The following is a 17,603-nucleotide window of genomic DNA, read 5'->3' as shown; positions in this document are numbered from 1 at the left end:
TAAATAATTATTTTTTTTTTTTTTTTTTTTTTTTTTTTTTTTTTTTTTTTTTTTTTTTTTTTTTTTTTTTTTTTTTTTAATAAATTTTTTTATAAAAAAAAATTTTATATTATTTTTTTTTTTAAATAAAAAAAAAAAAAAAAAAAAATATTTTTTTTTTTTTTTAAATATTTTTTTTTTTTTTTTTTTTTTTTTTTTTTTTTTTTTTTTTTTTTTTTTTTTTTTTTTTTTTTTTGTATGCGCATATCATATAATATATATATTATAATATATAAGTAATACTATATATATATATATATATATATAATACAATTACATATGGGTAAAAAAAAATAAATAAACAGATATGTACATAAAAAAATATTATATATATATATATATAATATATATTAAAAATATATTTAAAATATACATTTTTTATTTCCAAAATATCAATAGGGAAAAAATAATAATAATTTATATATTATATAATATACGCACATAAATATTCCCAATATTATATATATATATAATATATTTTATTATTTTATTTTTTTCCTTACTTTTTCATTTCTTAATATACTATTTAATAATCTTAAATTATATATATATATTATACATTTATTTATTATTTATATATATATATATATAATTAATTTCTGATTTTTTATATTTTCCTCATTATTATTATTTTTTTTTTTTAAGCATTGAAATTATATATCTTATATTTTTTATTATAAATACATATATATATATATATATATATATATATATATTTTATTTTATATACATATATATATATATATATATTTATTATAATATTTTCATAATTTTTTTTATTTTCATAATTTTTTTTATTTTCATAATTTTTTTATTTTCATAATTTTTTTTATTTTCATATAATTTTATTTATTTTCATATAATTTTATTTATTTTCATATATTTTTATTTATTTTCATATATTTTTATTTATTTTCATATATTTTTATTTATTTTTTTTTTTGTCCTTGAATGTTAGCCTAGCTACTCTTATTATATTTTATCTTATCTTATTTTATGTGATCTGATCTGATGTGATATGTTATGATCTTATAAAGATCTATAAATAAGAACCCAAAAAAAGAAAAAAAAAAATAAAAAAAAAAAAACGAAATAAAGAGAGAAAAAAAAAATGGAGTATATTCAACAAGTGGACGTAAATAAAGTGATTCATGAGTATGACCTGAACTTTACGTTCAATGAATTTTTAAGGAAGAAGAAAATGTGTAATAAAAGAAATGTATATATAGAAAATTCTTTTAAAAAATTAAATAATCTAACTTTTGATAATGGAAATAATAAAGAAATCAAATTATTATTATCTTTCAAAGAAATATATAAATTAATTGTTGACATACAAAATAAAAACAAAACTTTTAATAATATAAAAGGAAATTATAGTAGTAATAATAACATACATGAGATGAAAAGGAATTATTTTAATAATCTTAGTAGTTGTAATAAATATTTGTTATATGTTCATAAAAATGATATAATAGAAAATTCGTACAATATATCATCATATATTATATTAATATTAATTTTAATAAATTATCAAAAGAAAATCTTTTATATTATAAATATATATTATAAAGATATAAATTGGCAATATAAAAAAAAAGAATGTTATCAAAAGAATTACTATTACAATAATAATTATTCGTTACCTTTTATAAAGAATATTGTCATGTTAAAAAATAAATCAAATAAGGAAATTTGTCTTACTTCAAAAAATTTTAATTATAACTTAAAAATAAAGAAGAAATATATATATAAGAAAAAAAAAAAAAAGAGACCTACTAAAAATGTTTCGTTGTATATTAAAAAATTATTATTATTATATAAATGTAATTTGATTAATAAAAATGTATATTACATATGTGAAAATAATATTTTATATAATCAAAAAATTAATTATTTATATAATATTAAAAAAAAAAAAGAAAATTTCTTTTTCAAAAATATTATATTACAAATATTATTTTGGGTCTATAAATTAAATAAACACAATATGGAAATCAAAAAAAATAAGAACAATCTACCGTTTCTTCTTACAAATATATTATATCATAGTAATAAAATAAAATATATATATATATATAATAAATTATTATGTATTCATTTTTGTTTAAAAAATTATTATCATTATAATAATTATTTCGATATGATGACAACTAAAAATATTTTTATGAGCCTATGGAAATATATATATAATACAGATTATTATATAAAATCAACACAACTGAATTCTTTAGAACATTTTTATCTATACGTATTTGATACAATATTAAAATTACAAGTAAATATTCTAGTTCAAATACAAATATATCAAATGTTAGTAATACATTTTATATCAAAAATAATAATATTATGGATAATTAATATGATGAGAAATATAATAATATATCTTATTAATATTTTTAGAATAATAAATATATTTTATAGTACCATTTTTAATATTTTTGTCTTACACAAAAATATTATATTATTTGATCAATATGAAAAAAAATATAATGATAATAAAAAAATTGTAAATAATAAAAATTATTATATTAACAGAAGTTTTGTTTTATATAATATATATAAGTGTAAACAATATATAATAAAAAAAAATTATAATAATATTAATCAGCATATTCATAAATTATATAATATCTTGGTTATGAAGTCAAAAAGTATTTTTATTACAAAATTATATATATATGTATGTATATATATATATATATATATTTTTAATAAGCTATATCATAGTTCATTACAAAGTATTATGATATATCAAAAAAATATATATCTTATATCACTTCATCGACTGTTTAAAAGTAATATAAATAATTATTTTATAAAAATAATAATAATATTATTAATATTATTAATAATATTAATCTTATTATCATATTATAATTTAAATAATACAAATGTGTTACTATTATATGATTGTTATAAATATAATGTGCACAATAATTATTTGTTTATTTATTTGAATACATTAATAGTAGCAAGTATATTAAATTTATTATATATTTTTTATTATATATGTATTAACAAAATGTATATTTATTTATATAGAGATTGTATTATTTCTTTTTTCTTATCATACATAGATATATTATATTTATATAAATATTATAATAATATAATAAATATACGTGATATTTCATATTTGTCATATGTGATATATGTTGTTGTTTTATTAATACATATTATGATGTGTATAAAATATTTATATGATTTAAACAGAAATATATCACTTGTTATGTTTTTTTTTGTGTTTATAAATACACCAGTGTCATATCCTAATAAGCAGATTATTGATATTATTACATATTATAATAATACATATAATTCTCTTTGTAAATTTTATTTATTATTCATTCCTGCTATTTTTTATATGTATAAATATTTCTTCTTATTATTTATATATATATATTTTATAAATACAATAAAAATTTTTGTGAACTGTGTTACTTATATATTATTATATTTTATTGTGATTTTATCTTTTTATATGAACATCTATATATGTTCCGTTAGAATATTATATGATTCATTTCTATCCAAAAATAAAAGTACGAATTACAAAACGAATAGAAGATACACACTGATTTATGATCATATTTTATATTATTTAATGGGGGCAATAAATCTAATACAATTAAATAATTTATATTTTCACGATGTAAGAATAAAGAGAAAGTTGTTAGCATGTCATGTGCTCACATTGTTTATACATCAAATACATAAAAAGAAAGATTATGCTGTGAATAATAATTATAATATAATAATAGTATTATTACTAGTAATAGTAGGAACACCAAATAGGAGAACACAAATAAAAAATTATAAACTTATTATTTATAATCTCCCTGTTATAACATTAAAAAAATTTTGTTCTAGAAAAATTAAAATATATACAAATATATATTCATATGATAAATATTTCAATACAAAATTGTATTGTTTTTTTATTTTTAAACAATCAAATAATAATGAGATAATAAATTATGTGCATAATGAGGAGAATAATAATTATTATATGATTGACCAAATAAAATTTTTAAAAAATAAAAAATCATTTTTGCTACAAATATATAGTGATCCTAACTATTATAAAAATAATAATATTAATAAAATGATAAATAATATATTTTATTTTTATAATATTAATTTAGAACATAGAATAAATAGTGTGCAAAAATATGTCCTTGTAGATATGTCAATAGATAATAAGAAAAAAAATAAAAAAGATAAAGGAATAAATGAATATATTTATAATTATATAAATAATTTATACTTAAGAGTATGTACTTTTATTTTAAATTTTATAACAAGAATAAAATATATATTAAACATAGTATTTTATACCTTTAAATTGTTAATATTGAGAGAAAAAATATTTCTATATTATATCTTTAATTTGTTCATATATTATTATATGCGATTGAGATATTTTGTTGTGTCATACAATATTATTTATGTGTATAAGGAGGAAATAGATTGGATCTTAATGGGTCTATGTAATAACAACAAGAGGTATAAAGATAATGATAAAAAATATTTATTTAATAAAAGTATAAATGAGGAAAAAGGAGAGAAAACTAAATTTGTAAGTTGTGCTACAAACAATGAGGACAATAATAATGATAATAATAATAATAATGATAATAATAATAATAATAATAATAATAATAATAATAATAATAATAATAATAATAATAATAATAATAGTAACAATAATAACAATAGTAACAATAATAATAATAATAGTAACGACCAAGGTGGAGATCGAAACGATGAAAATAATGATAAAGATAAAAAAGAAAATAATGATGATGCTAATGATAATAATATTGATAATGTGTTAGAAAATGATGAGGGGAAAAAAAAAAGAACTAGAAGGAAAAAGACAAGTGATAAAAGTAAAATAATAAATAAAATAAGTACTGGTAGGAGAGGTAGAAAATCTACAAGTATGTTGAATGCACATATTGATGCAAATAATATTTTAAATAATAATATGTATAATATAAATAATGGTAATTATATGAATAATATAAATAACTCTATTTTATTAAATAATAACATGCAAGAAAATTATATGAATGATAATAAGTCATCAAATATACTTATAAATAATATCCCTAACAAAATGAATCTAAAAATGAATGGACAAATAAACAATGAAATTATAAATGATATGATTAATTATAATATGAATAATAACATGGGTAATCATATATCAAACCATATGAATAGTCAAATGGGCAATCAAATGAATAATAATATTTATATGAATAACCGATCCGGTATTGGTTACATGTCAAATTGTGTTAATCAGAATAATCATATCTCTCCTCATATGAATAATACAATAAATATACATAACAATAATAATAATAGTAATAATAGTAATAATAATAATAGTAATAATAATAATAATAATAGTGGTAGTAATAGTATTAATAATAATAATAATAGTGGTAGTAATAGTATTAATAATACTTTGCGTAATAATATGATGAAGAATAATAATTTGAATCAATTTAATAGGATGGTTAATAGTAATTCAATTAATATGAATAATTATACTATTCATTTAACTCATCAAAAGATAAACAGTAATAATAATAATAATATTAATAGTAATAATAATAATAATAATATTAATAGTATTAATAATAATAATAATAATAGTCTTAATTTGAATGGTAAATTGAATTATCAACAAATGAGTAATAAAATGCATGGTACGGTACCAATACCTATGAATGTTCATATGGGTGGTACATCCATAAATAATATAAGCCATATGAATAATATGAATAATATAAACAATATGAATAATATAAACAATATGAATAATATAAACAATATGAACAATATGAACAATATAAACAATATGAACAGTATTGGAAGTAGTAATAGGATGGGTACGAGTCCAATAAATCATCCCATGCAACATAAAAAGGGAGGTACACATATGAGCAATCAAATTGGACATAATTCAATAAATAAAATGTTAAGTAATCCTTTAAATGTAGATAATAAAATGAATGTAGTAAACAGAAAAAACAGCTGTACTGTTAATTTTAATATGAATAATGCAATGGTATCAAATATGAATAATTATATGAATTCTAATAATATGAATAGAAATTCTCTATCTAATAATATATGCAGTGGTGGTACTATAATGCCAAATGCAATGAATAAAGGAAAAATAAAAGATACAGCAATACATAACAACTCATTCAGAAATAATAATAATATGAACAATGTGAATGGTATGATGAATAATAGAATGTCTGAACAAAATATGATAGCCAATAATATGATAAAAACCGAAATGAGAAATAATAATTTAATGAATATGAAATTGGTTAATAGAAATCATCAACATATGAATATGAAATATGTAAGTGAAAAATATCCCATGAATACTAAAATGATTCAGAATAATAATATGATGACGAATCGAGATATTAATATAATAAATAATAATAGTAATAATATTAATAATATGGGTTTTATAAATTATATGAATAAAAATAATTATTTGAATAAAAATATGAAAAATATAAAAACGGAAAATTATACATTTGATCATCACATATTGAATCATGATTCTTTAAGTGCTATGGATACATATGATATACATAACATGAATAATATGAATAATATAAATAATATGAATAATATAAATAATATAAACAATATGAACAATATGAACAATATGAACAATATGAATAGTATTCATGGTGTGAACAGCAAACTTATATTAAACAAACAAGAGGATGATAAAACGTTACACCCAAATTATCTTAACAGTGAAAACGTTCAATCTAGCACTTATTATCATCAAACAAAAGAAGAAGAAATAAATACTTATAATAATACACATAGTAGTACGACCACTAATATAAAAAAAAAACATAAGAATAGTTTGAAAAATTCTAAAGAAGATGATGTGAATAATAATCAAAATTTAAGAAGTATAAAAATTAACTGGAATAAATATGATAACTTATTTAAAAGAATTCCCCTAGAAAGAAATTATGAAGGATTTGTTTGTGAACAAGAAAATATAAAAGATGAAGATACTAATATTAATGAGAAAACATATTTGTTAGATAATAATGAAGATAAAGAAGATGATGCAATACATTGTGATTTATCAAATATAAATTTTAAAACATTTTTTAAGGATTATAATGATATATTAAATAAACTTAATTTAATAAAATTGAATGATAAAACAAACTTCAAAAATAATTGTTATTCACATTTATATGAAGACATATTTTTGATCATTGAAAAGTTTTTAGATATTTCACACTTGAAGTATCATAATAATTTTACTCATACCAATTTTTATAATAATTGCTTAAAATATGCAATAAATCAGAATAACGAAAATTCTAATTTAAATAATATTAAGGAAGAAAGTGTGGACAATAAAAATAGTCATGAAATAGATATTCATTTAACTGTTGAGAATAATGAAGCAAATAAAGATGAACATGATAAAAATTATAATAATGAAAATAATAGTAAGAAAAATAAAAATAATGATCATAATAATAATGATATTAAATATCATATACTTAATCGTAAATCCCCTTTTTTTGATAGTGTATCCAAAAGTGCAAATAATGATATATTTTTTAAAACTCTCTCAAAAAAGAAAAAGGAGTTTAATCAATTATGTGAGAAAAATAATAATTTTGACTTTATACCACAAAATGAAAATCTAATACAAACAAATGAAAGTCATAATAATAATAATAATAATAATAATATGTATCCATCAAATGCTAGTTCTCAAACTATTTCCAAAAATAATACTTTAAAAAATAATATAATGAGTAGCCCTTCAAAAGATGTTAATATTGAAAGCCCTTCTACATATGAGAATAATATTATAATAAATGGTAATAATAATAATAATAATAATATTAATATTATTAATAATAATAACCCATTTAGTGTTAAAAGAAGCTTGAGTGAATCAAAATTAATTTATAATCAGAATGTTCTTATTGAACAGATATTATCAAAGAAATATCGAACTTTCTCCATAAATGAATTTCTAGATGTGGAACTGAATGATAATTTGAAAGAATTAGTTCGTGTATATAAAAAGAATTTATGTTATAATATAAGAACATTTTTAAAAAAGAAAATCAAGCGTTCAAAAAAAATGTATCATCAAAAGAGTTATTATGATACACTTAGCCATCTTTTTAGACATAGAATGACAAGAAAATTGTTCAAAAGAATAAAACGTAAATTTTTAAAGACAACAAAAAAAACAATCAATAAAATGAAAAAGAAAAAATGTAAAAAAAATATAAACAATCAAGTATTAAATAAACAAAAAGATAATATTGAGGATAGTCTCATTTCAGAAACAACTGATCACATTGATAAATGTGATACTAAAAATAAATCAACAGTTGATGAAAAAAATGAAATGGATGAATATCTAGATGAAGAGGAGAAACCACTTTTCTCATTTTGTTCAGGGAGTTCAAAGAAAAAAAAGCATATGGATGATGATCATGATCTTATTGAAAGTGGAATAATAAGAATTAAAGGAGAATTTTCTGAAGATAGTAATATTCTACATAGTAGTAATATTACAAATAATTCTACACTCAAAGGAAAAAAAAGCATGACATCGAAAATGAATAAACTTGTTGAAGAAAAAGGAAATTCAAACATTTGTAATAAGAATTATATTTCATATCAAGTTAAAATGGAAGAGGACCAAACCGATCCCCTCAAGGTTAATAACAATGATAATAATAATAATAAGAATAAGAATAAGAATAATGAATGTTTATCGTTAGATGAAAGAAAATTGTCTAATGGGTGTTTAGAAAGCGATTCACAAAAGGAATCCAAACACATTGATATGTCAAATAATAATAATAGTAATAGTAATGAATCTCCTTTTAATAGTAATGCTAGTAGTAATAGAACGTCAGGGAATTATGATATCAATGTATATATTGAAAAAGAGAGCATGAAAATAAAATATAGTATGACAAAAGATAAAAATACAGCAGAGGATGAAAAAAAAAATAAAAATAAAGAATATACACAAAGAAATGAAAAATTGTTTAACTATTCTTTTTTGAATTTATCTCTTTATAGATATATGAAAAATATAGAAAATCAAAAAAATAAAAATAGCTGTAATAAAATTAAAAAAAAAACAACAAAAAAAAAAACTAATGTAAAATATAAAACTAATGCAATCATTGATTTTGGTGAAAAAATTGTTTGGGTTTCTTTTGAATTTAAAAATTTACATATGTTAAAAAAAATAAAAAATAATTTCTTATGCTCAAATTATCTTAATAATATTCAAAATATAACAAAAGAACCAGAAGAGAAATTTGAAAAATATATTACAGATGAAATGAAAAAATATAAAAATGTAAAAATTAAGTTTTATAAATTCTTAACATATTATGATTTTGTTTTCTTAAAAAACAGATTAAATTTTATAAAAATTACATATAAGAATGATAATGATTATATGATACAAAGAGATGTGCAAGAAACTAAATCAAAAATGGATTTAAATAATGGATCGACAGATTGTTTGTTAAATGGATATAAAATGGACGAACATAATAATAATAATAATAATAATAAAATAATTGATAATGATACAAATAAGGACATGCCCCAAATGAATAATATACTAACCTTTAATGATAATAAAAATAATGAAGATCGAATTGTATGTGATAACAATATTATAAGATTAAAAAATAAAGAAATGAAAGAATCAAAAGAGTTAATAAAAAGAAACAAATTATTGAATGATAATATATCTTTATATCCATTAATTGATAAAAAGAAATTAAATGCATACATAGACCTAAATCTAAATGTAGATGTAAAAAAAGAGGAATTAGAAAATGGAAGTGAAGAAAAATTAAATGACAAAGTATTAAGTTTTATTAATAAATATATATTTAAAGGTTTAAAAATTGATACTAAAAATGAGTACTCTAAAATGGGAATTTATGAAAATTATGATAAAATAAAAAATATGTCATTAGAAATTGATAAATCTAATGACAGTGTTATTATTGATAATTTTTTGTGGTATAATAATCCAGCTCTTTTTACTATTTTTGAGAAATATTATTTATTATTAAAAATGCAAAAATATATATTACAATATAAACATTATTCAAAAAATAATCTTAAGAAAAAAATTAGTTCTGAATCAAATTTTGAAATGTATTCTAGTTCCACATCTTTCAATTGTATATCTTTGAATAAACTAAAAGGGAAACGTAGATGCATAAGAGTGAAAACAGCTAAATTTGGAGAGGACGGTTGTTTAATACCAAAAAGTAATCGAAGGTCAAATATAAGTTGTTCCAATGAATATGTTAATAATATTAATGACAGGAGGAAAAAAAAATCAATTAATAAGGACCTCACACGCAATGATAATATTAAAAATGATAACATTAAAAATGATAATAATATTGATAATAATAATAATGAAGATGCTCCTAGTAAAGGATTAGAGAATAACAATGAAAATGCAACCACATTGATTGACAAATCACAAATGGGGGATGTAAATAATATAAAATCAGAACTTATTTTAGAAAAAAATGATGAAGAAGAAAAAAAAGTAACTGAATGTATGGCACAAGAGGAACACAAAGAGGATGAAAATATGGAACCCAATATAAACGAGAATATAAATGTGAACATAAACGAGAATATAAATGTGAAAATAAACGAGAATATAAATGTGAACATAAACGAGAATATAAATGTGAACATAAACGAGAACATAAACGAAAATATAAATGGAAACATGAATAATTCTGTGATGGTAAGCAAATTAAGTCATGATGATAAAAATATAGATGCACATAATGTAGAAGCGGAAACAAAGGAAAATGTGGATGAAGAAAAGAATTACGAACATATAGAAAAGAAACAAAAGGAAGAACCAGAAGAAGATGAGGAAGAAGAAGGTGATGGAGATGAAAATTCCGTTTCTTCAAGCAGCACAGTTAAACAACTTGACGATAATTTAAAGACGAACGGAGAAGTGGAACAGAACATGAAAAAGGAATTACAAAAAGGTAGAAATACGAGACTCGGAAATAATAAAATAAATGAAAAAAAATATTGTTCATCACAAGGCACTACACCAAGAGGTGAGATATCTTTTATGAATGATTCAGATGATGAAAACTTTAAGAAAAAGAGAGGAAGGAAAAAAGGAAAAAAACGAGGTAGAAAAAAGGGAGTAAGGAATAAAATCAAATTATTAAATGAAAGTATTGATTGTAAAAAAAATAAAGTATTATTTGAAGGATTAATAGAAGAAGGTAATACTAAAGTATATAATAATAAATTAGGAAATAGCATATTAACACAAGAAGGAGAAATGTTAAATAATTCATTAGTTGGAATAGATGAAAAAGAAAATGAATTATTATTAAATGAGTTAATTCCAATTGATAAAGATATAATAATTGATTTATTATGTGAAGAAGAGAAATTAATAGAAAGTTATATAAAAAATTCTCGTTTTGTTGATAAAAATTTGATTTGTTTATTAATATATATGAATAATATACAAAAGAAATTAAGTTCTATATGTAATAATTTATTGAAAAAGATAATAAAAGAAAATAAAATGCCTACACGATTATGTGATAATATAGATAAAAGTAATGAAATTACATATAAATATGTTATGTTTGAAAGATGGAATCAATTAAGATATTCTTTATTTTATACTATTACTTCAATGAATTCATCTATACAATATAATCATAATAATAATGATAAAAATAATAAGAACCAAATAATGTTGTATAATAAAAATATAAATATTAATTCTATATTTGATTTACATGAATATTCTTGTAAACATAAAAAATATAAAATTCCTCCTTTTGAGTATAGTGTTTTTCTTAAGTATAAAATTTATAAAAAAAATAAAACAAACACAAAAAAAGATGATATAAATGAAGATATAAAAGATTCTACAATTAAAGATATAAGTCAAGATATAAACGATTGTTTAGATGAAAAACCTAAAGTAGATATAATTCAAAATTTGGAAGATAAAAAAAACAATTTTGCTAATGATGAAGAAAAATTTTGTGGTTTCTCAAATAATAATGATTTAAATATAACACCTGCCTTTTCCTATTGTTGTATATGTTTTAATGATGATTATAATACTATGCAAGTAAATGAACAAAATGAAAATAATAATAATAACTCATCAAGAAATAATTCATTACAAAATATAACAAATGACAATAAAAATGAAAACACGAATAATAATAAGATTAAAGGTGGAAATCAAGAAGATCAAGAAGGAAAAAATAAAATTAAGGAAAATAATATTTTACATTTTAAAGGTAATATTGAAAAAAATGAAAGAAAAGAAAATCAAAATAAAGATAATACAAAAAATGATGCTACTATATATAACAATAATAATAATAATAATAGTAATAATAATAGTAATAGTAAGAATGATTTATATGATTCGTGCAAAAATAAAAAGATTTCTAATTCTAGTAGTAGTAACGATATAGATATGACCTTGATTGAAAGGAATATAAAAAATACACATAACTTAATGTTAAAATGTAGTCGATGTTATATGCATGTTCATAAATTTTGTTATATATCTACAAAAAAGTCAGATGAAAATATTCTTAGTAATATACAAAATAGTGCATCTATTAATAGTAATGAATGGTTATGTCAAAGATGTGAATTTGAAAAAAAATCCTTGGGTAATAACTTTTTATATATTTTTGATACGAATATTAAATGTTATATATGTATAGAAAGAGGAGGAGCATTTATTCAAATAAAAAATAATATATTTGTTCATACGTTCTGTGCAACATTTTGTGTTCCTGATTTATTAGTTAATAATAATGTAAGTTTAGAAATTTTTAATGAATATTTACAATTGAATAATATGTCCTTATCACAAGAAATTTTTTCAGCATTTCAAAAAAAGAAAAAGGAAAAAATCAATCAGAAAAAAAAACAAAAGAAGGATTATTTATCTCTGAAGGATTCAAACATAAAACAAATATATCATAATAATAATAATAATAATACACATTGTTGTGATAACGAAAATGTTTATTTAAAAAAAATAAAAGAAAGTGACAAAGACACAGATGAAAAAGATGATCCTATTGGTAATGATAAGATCCATAATGATCTTCAACATGATAATGGATGTGAAAATATAAAGGAGACACAATCATTGAAATGTAGTTTTTCAATTAATATTAAAAAGGAAGAAAAAAGTGAAGAGGTAATAAAAAAGAAAAAAGAAAATAAGATCTATGATTTCTTTTCATTTATTAAAAAAGATGATAAGAAAAGAGGAAACGAAAGTACAAATGGTGTGGAAAATATACAAAAAAGAGTAAAAATAAATAATATGGATGAAAAAGAAAATGAAGACCATACCAATAATAATTTAAATGATAATAAAAATAGTAATGTAAATAATAACGAAAAAGAAGATTCAAATAATGTTATGTATGATTATAATAATAATAATAATAATGTGAATAAAATGAAGTCATGTCAAAATGATAATATTAAATATGATATAAATTTAGATGACTATGATAATAATTATACGTCTGAAGCTTCTTCTTCATCTGTTGTATCTAAATATTCAATTAATTCTATATCTACTTTATCAGATAAAAATAATATGAAACTGTGTGATAAGGAGGGAAAAAAAGATAAAATAAAAATAGAAAATAATTCTAATAATATTAATAAATATATTAAAAAGGATTATATTCTAAACGGTTATTTGAATGAAGATATACGATGTGATGTATGTTTAAAAAATAAGGGTATATTTATTAAATGTCATAATATGAGTTGTGGAACGTATATACATCCATTATGTGCTTATATGTGTGGTTTATATATAAAATGTAAAAATTCTAATAAGAAATTTTTAAAGTTTCAAAATAAAATTGATTATTGTTTTCCTAGAATATTTTTTTATGTAAAATGTATTTTTCATTCTATAAAAAAATACGGAGTTGTAAATATGTATGATCAAATAATTACAAGAAGAACAAAATATTTAAATAGAGATTTATATCCTAATATATATGAAAATAATAAAAAAGAAAGAAAACCTAAAAATTCCTTAAAATATAATAAAATACGTAATAGTAATAATAATAATTATTATAATCTTAATGTTAATAAAAAAAATGATATATATGAAATTTTGGCTTTTAATTTTAATCATTTAGATTCTTATCAATATAATTTCTTCTTACTTCCAACGGTCGATTATATGAAAAATAATATATGTTTAGTATGTTTTACTTCTTATAAGAAAAAAGAATTAGTACATTGCAAATATTGTAATATGTGTGTCCATAAATGTTGTTATTTAGTAGATTCTTCATATTTAGAATATCAATTTTATAGAAAGAAGAAGAATATATGTACTCTTTTAGTTCATAATAAAGAACAAAAAATAACTAATCTCATATCGCAAGTTAAAGCTAGAAAGGAATCTGTATTATCATTTTTATATGATCAGAATGTAGGAAGAATTAATAATTGTACTACGATAGATAATACAACAAGTTCTTATATCAATAATCAAAGTAATCCTAGTCAAGTTGCCCAATCAGAAGGTTTATTAATGTCACCACAATTTTGTGAAAGAAAGAAAAACAAAAAAAATCATTCACTTGTAGGAAGTGTTGTATCAAATTCGTTAAATGAGAACCAAGTGAATGATGATAAAATGAAAAGAAACAAAAATGGAAACAGTGATCATAACGAAGATCTATATGATAATGGGCAGAATGATGACAGTTGTGATGATTCTGTTGTTAACCAGGAGGATAAGGATACAACTGGTCATAATAATAATAATAAAAATAATAATAAAAATAATATTGATGGTGATAATGAAGACATATTGCAGCAAAAATATAAAAGTGAAAAGGCTGATTGTGATAATAATAATTATAATAATAATAATAAGGATGAATCGATTATTAAACCTGGTGGTGATGAAAATATAAATGGAAGTTACGACATGCAGAAATTATTAAATAAGAACGATTCATATGATAATTTGTTAAACGATAATGAAAATATTGCATTGGATATTGATGATAATATGAAATATAGAAAGGACTTAGAAGAGTCAGAAATATTTAAAGAATTAATGCATAACGAAATTAATAATTGTTTATTTACTAGAGAAAATGAAGAAAAAGTAAATTTTATTAATAAATTAAGAGATTTTTTTAGAAATGATAAAAGTTATGAATCATTAAAAAATTGTGTAAATGAAGAAGAAAAATGTGTAACAGATATAGATGACATATATGAGAAGAAATTATTTGTTTGTGATTTATGTGCTAATAATTATAACTATGAAAATGTGAATTGTATATTATGTAGTAGAAAAGGTGGTGCATTAAAAATGGTAAAAATAAATGATTATATTAAAATAGATAAGAATAAAAATAAAAAAAATAGTTTTTTGAAAAATGAAAGAGATTATGTATTTGTTCATATGCAATGTGCATTGTATACACCTCAAATTTTTATTCAGGATATAAATGAAGATTATTATCAAATATATAATTATGATAATATTAATATAAATAATTTAAATGAAAAAGAATTAATGAAACAAAAACATTATGAATCAGATACAGAATTACAATATTTAAATGAAGAATATAATCAAGATGAAAAACAAGGTTTATTAAATGAATTCTATTATAAACAATCATGTAATAATATAGGACAAATGAAAAATATAAGAAAAATTATTGATAAGAGAAATTCTGTTCCAATAAGAAACACATATAAATTATATGATCCTAATGAATATGAACAAATTGAACCCCTTGACAATATAAACAATAATAATAATAACATATGTGATAATAATAATTATAATGTAAATAGTTCTAATAATATTTATAAAAAAGTTTTTTTCAATTTTAAAAGGAAAAAACAAGATAATAAAATAAATGATTTTAATAATGATCAAGAAAAAAATAAAAATAAAACTGAATTAAATTTTGGAAATAATAATGAAATAAACCAAAATCAAAATGATAAAAATGATAAAAGTGGTGATAACGAAATGTATAATATACAAAATAATGATCAATCAAAAAAATGTAATTATGATGATATTTTAGACAATATTCAAGGTAATGATGCAACAAGTTCAGTTGGATTCATTCCTGATGATGATTTATGTGAGAAAGCAAACAAAACATTAAATAACAATTTGGATATAAAAAAAGAGGAATCTAGTTTTGAACACAAAATAATAAATGTTAATAGTTATAACAAATGGAAGAGTGGAAGATTTTCTCTATGTAACAATATTTCATTCAATAATAATATGAAAATTAATAAAAGAGGAACAATAGGAACAACTACAGCCATTAGTGGATATCATGGAAATAATTTAAATATAAATAAATTTATAAATAAAAGGTTAAACAAAAATAAAGAATATATATCATCAACATATAATGATAATAAAAATAATAGTAAGAATTTAAATAGTATAAATAAAAAAGTATTAAATGGTAAAAGAAATACGAATTTATATTATTATAATTTGAACCGAAAAAAAAATAATTATAAAATAATAATAAAAGATAGAATAAAAAAATATTTAAATAAAAATACATGTTATATATGTAATTTATCATATGGATATACACAAAAATGTGTAGAAAATACATGTACACATTATTTTCATATATCATGTGCACGTATACATAAATTATTTTTTGAATTCGATTATAACTTTTTAAAAACACATCCAGATGTTACTACAACGGATTCATCTAAAATACCTAATTCTATCATTTTTTGTGAAGATCATTCAAAAATAAGAAGACGTGTAAAACCATCCATAAAATTATTTTCGAAATTGAGATCATTTTTAGAACTTGCTCGTATTATAGTAGATCAAATGAAAAAAAGAGAGGATATAAAGAATTCATGGATAACTGATAAATATAAAAATGCTTTATATAGTAATGATATGTTATATGATGAAGAAAATGATATCACTTCATCAGTCCTCTATAATGATGATAATAATATGGAAAGTTTTAACTTACAGAATGATAATAATTATTATAATTATGATGATAATTATGATGATAATTATGATGATGATAATGATAATGATAATAATAATAATAATAATAATAATAATAATAATAATAATGAAGATTATGAATATGATGAAAAGGATCCTTATTATGAACACAAATACACATATACCTTAACACAGGATCATTATAATAATCATGATGTGTCCTTAATAAGAAACAATAAAAGAAGAAATAGACGTTCCTTTAATAATGCTCAAAACGATCATTTAAAAAATGAACAGAACATAAATTCAACTAATGATATATCCTCTCTTAGTATGAGGAAGAAATCACAAAATCTAATATTTCTTCCAAATAATAATGATAAGGACAAAATATCCTTTTTGGAATCAAACG

The 17,603-nt window shown here is 19.2% G+C and overlaps 1 protein-coding gene across 1 annotated transcript in view; it reads left to right on the top strand.

The window, feature by feature from the left end:
• Window positions 1-1,150: 1,150 nt before the first annotated feature.
• PGSY75_1433400 (putative membrane protein) overlaps window positions 1,151-17,603 on the top strand; it is a gene marked incomplete at both ends in the record, with an annotated part of 16,806 nt that continues 353 nt past the window's right edge. Inside the window, one exon of the mRNA XM_018788024.1 lies at window positions 1,151-17,603. This exon is cut by the window's right edge and continues 353 nt beyond it. Within this exon, the coding sequence (XP_018639396.1) occupies window positions 1,151-17,603 (16,453 nt within the window).

The sequence above is a fragment of the Plasmodium gaboni genome, chromosome 14 (assembly GCF_001602025.1).
Source record: "Plasmodium gaboni strain SY75 chromosome 14, whole genome shotgun sequence".
NCBI lineage: Eukaryota > Apicomplexa > Aconoidasida > Haemosporida > Plasmodiidae > Plasmodium > Plasmodium gaboni.
The sequence above is the reverse complement of the archived record's forward strand: the minus strand, read 5'-3'. Positions and strand labels throughout refer to the sequence as shown.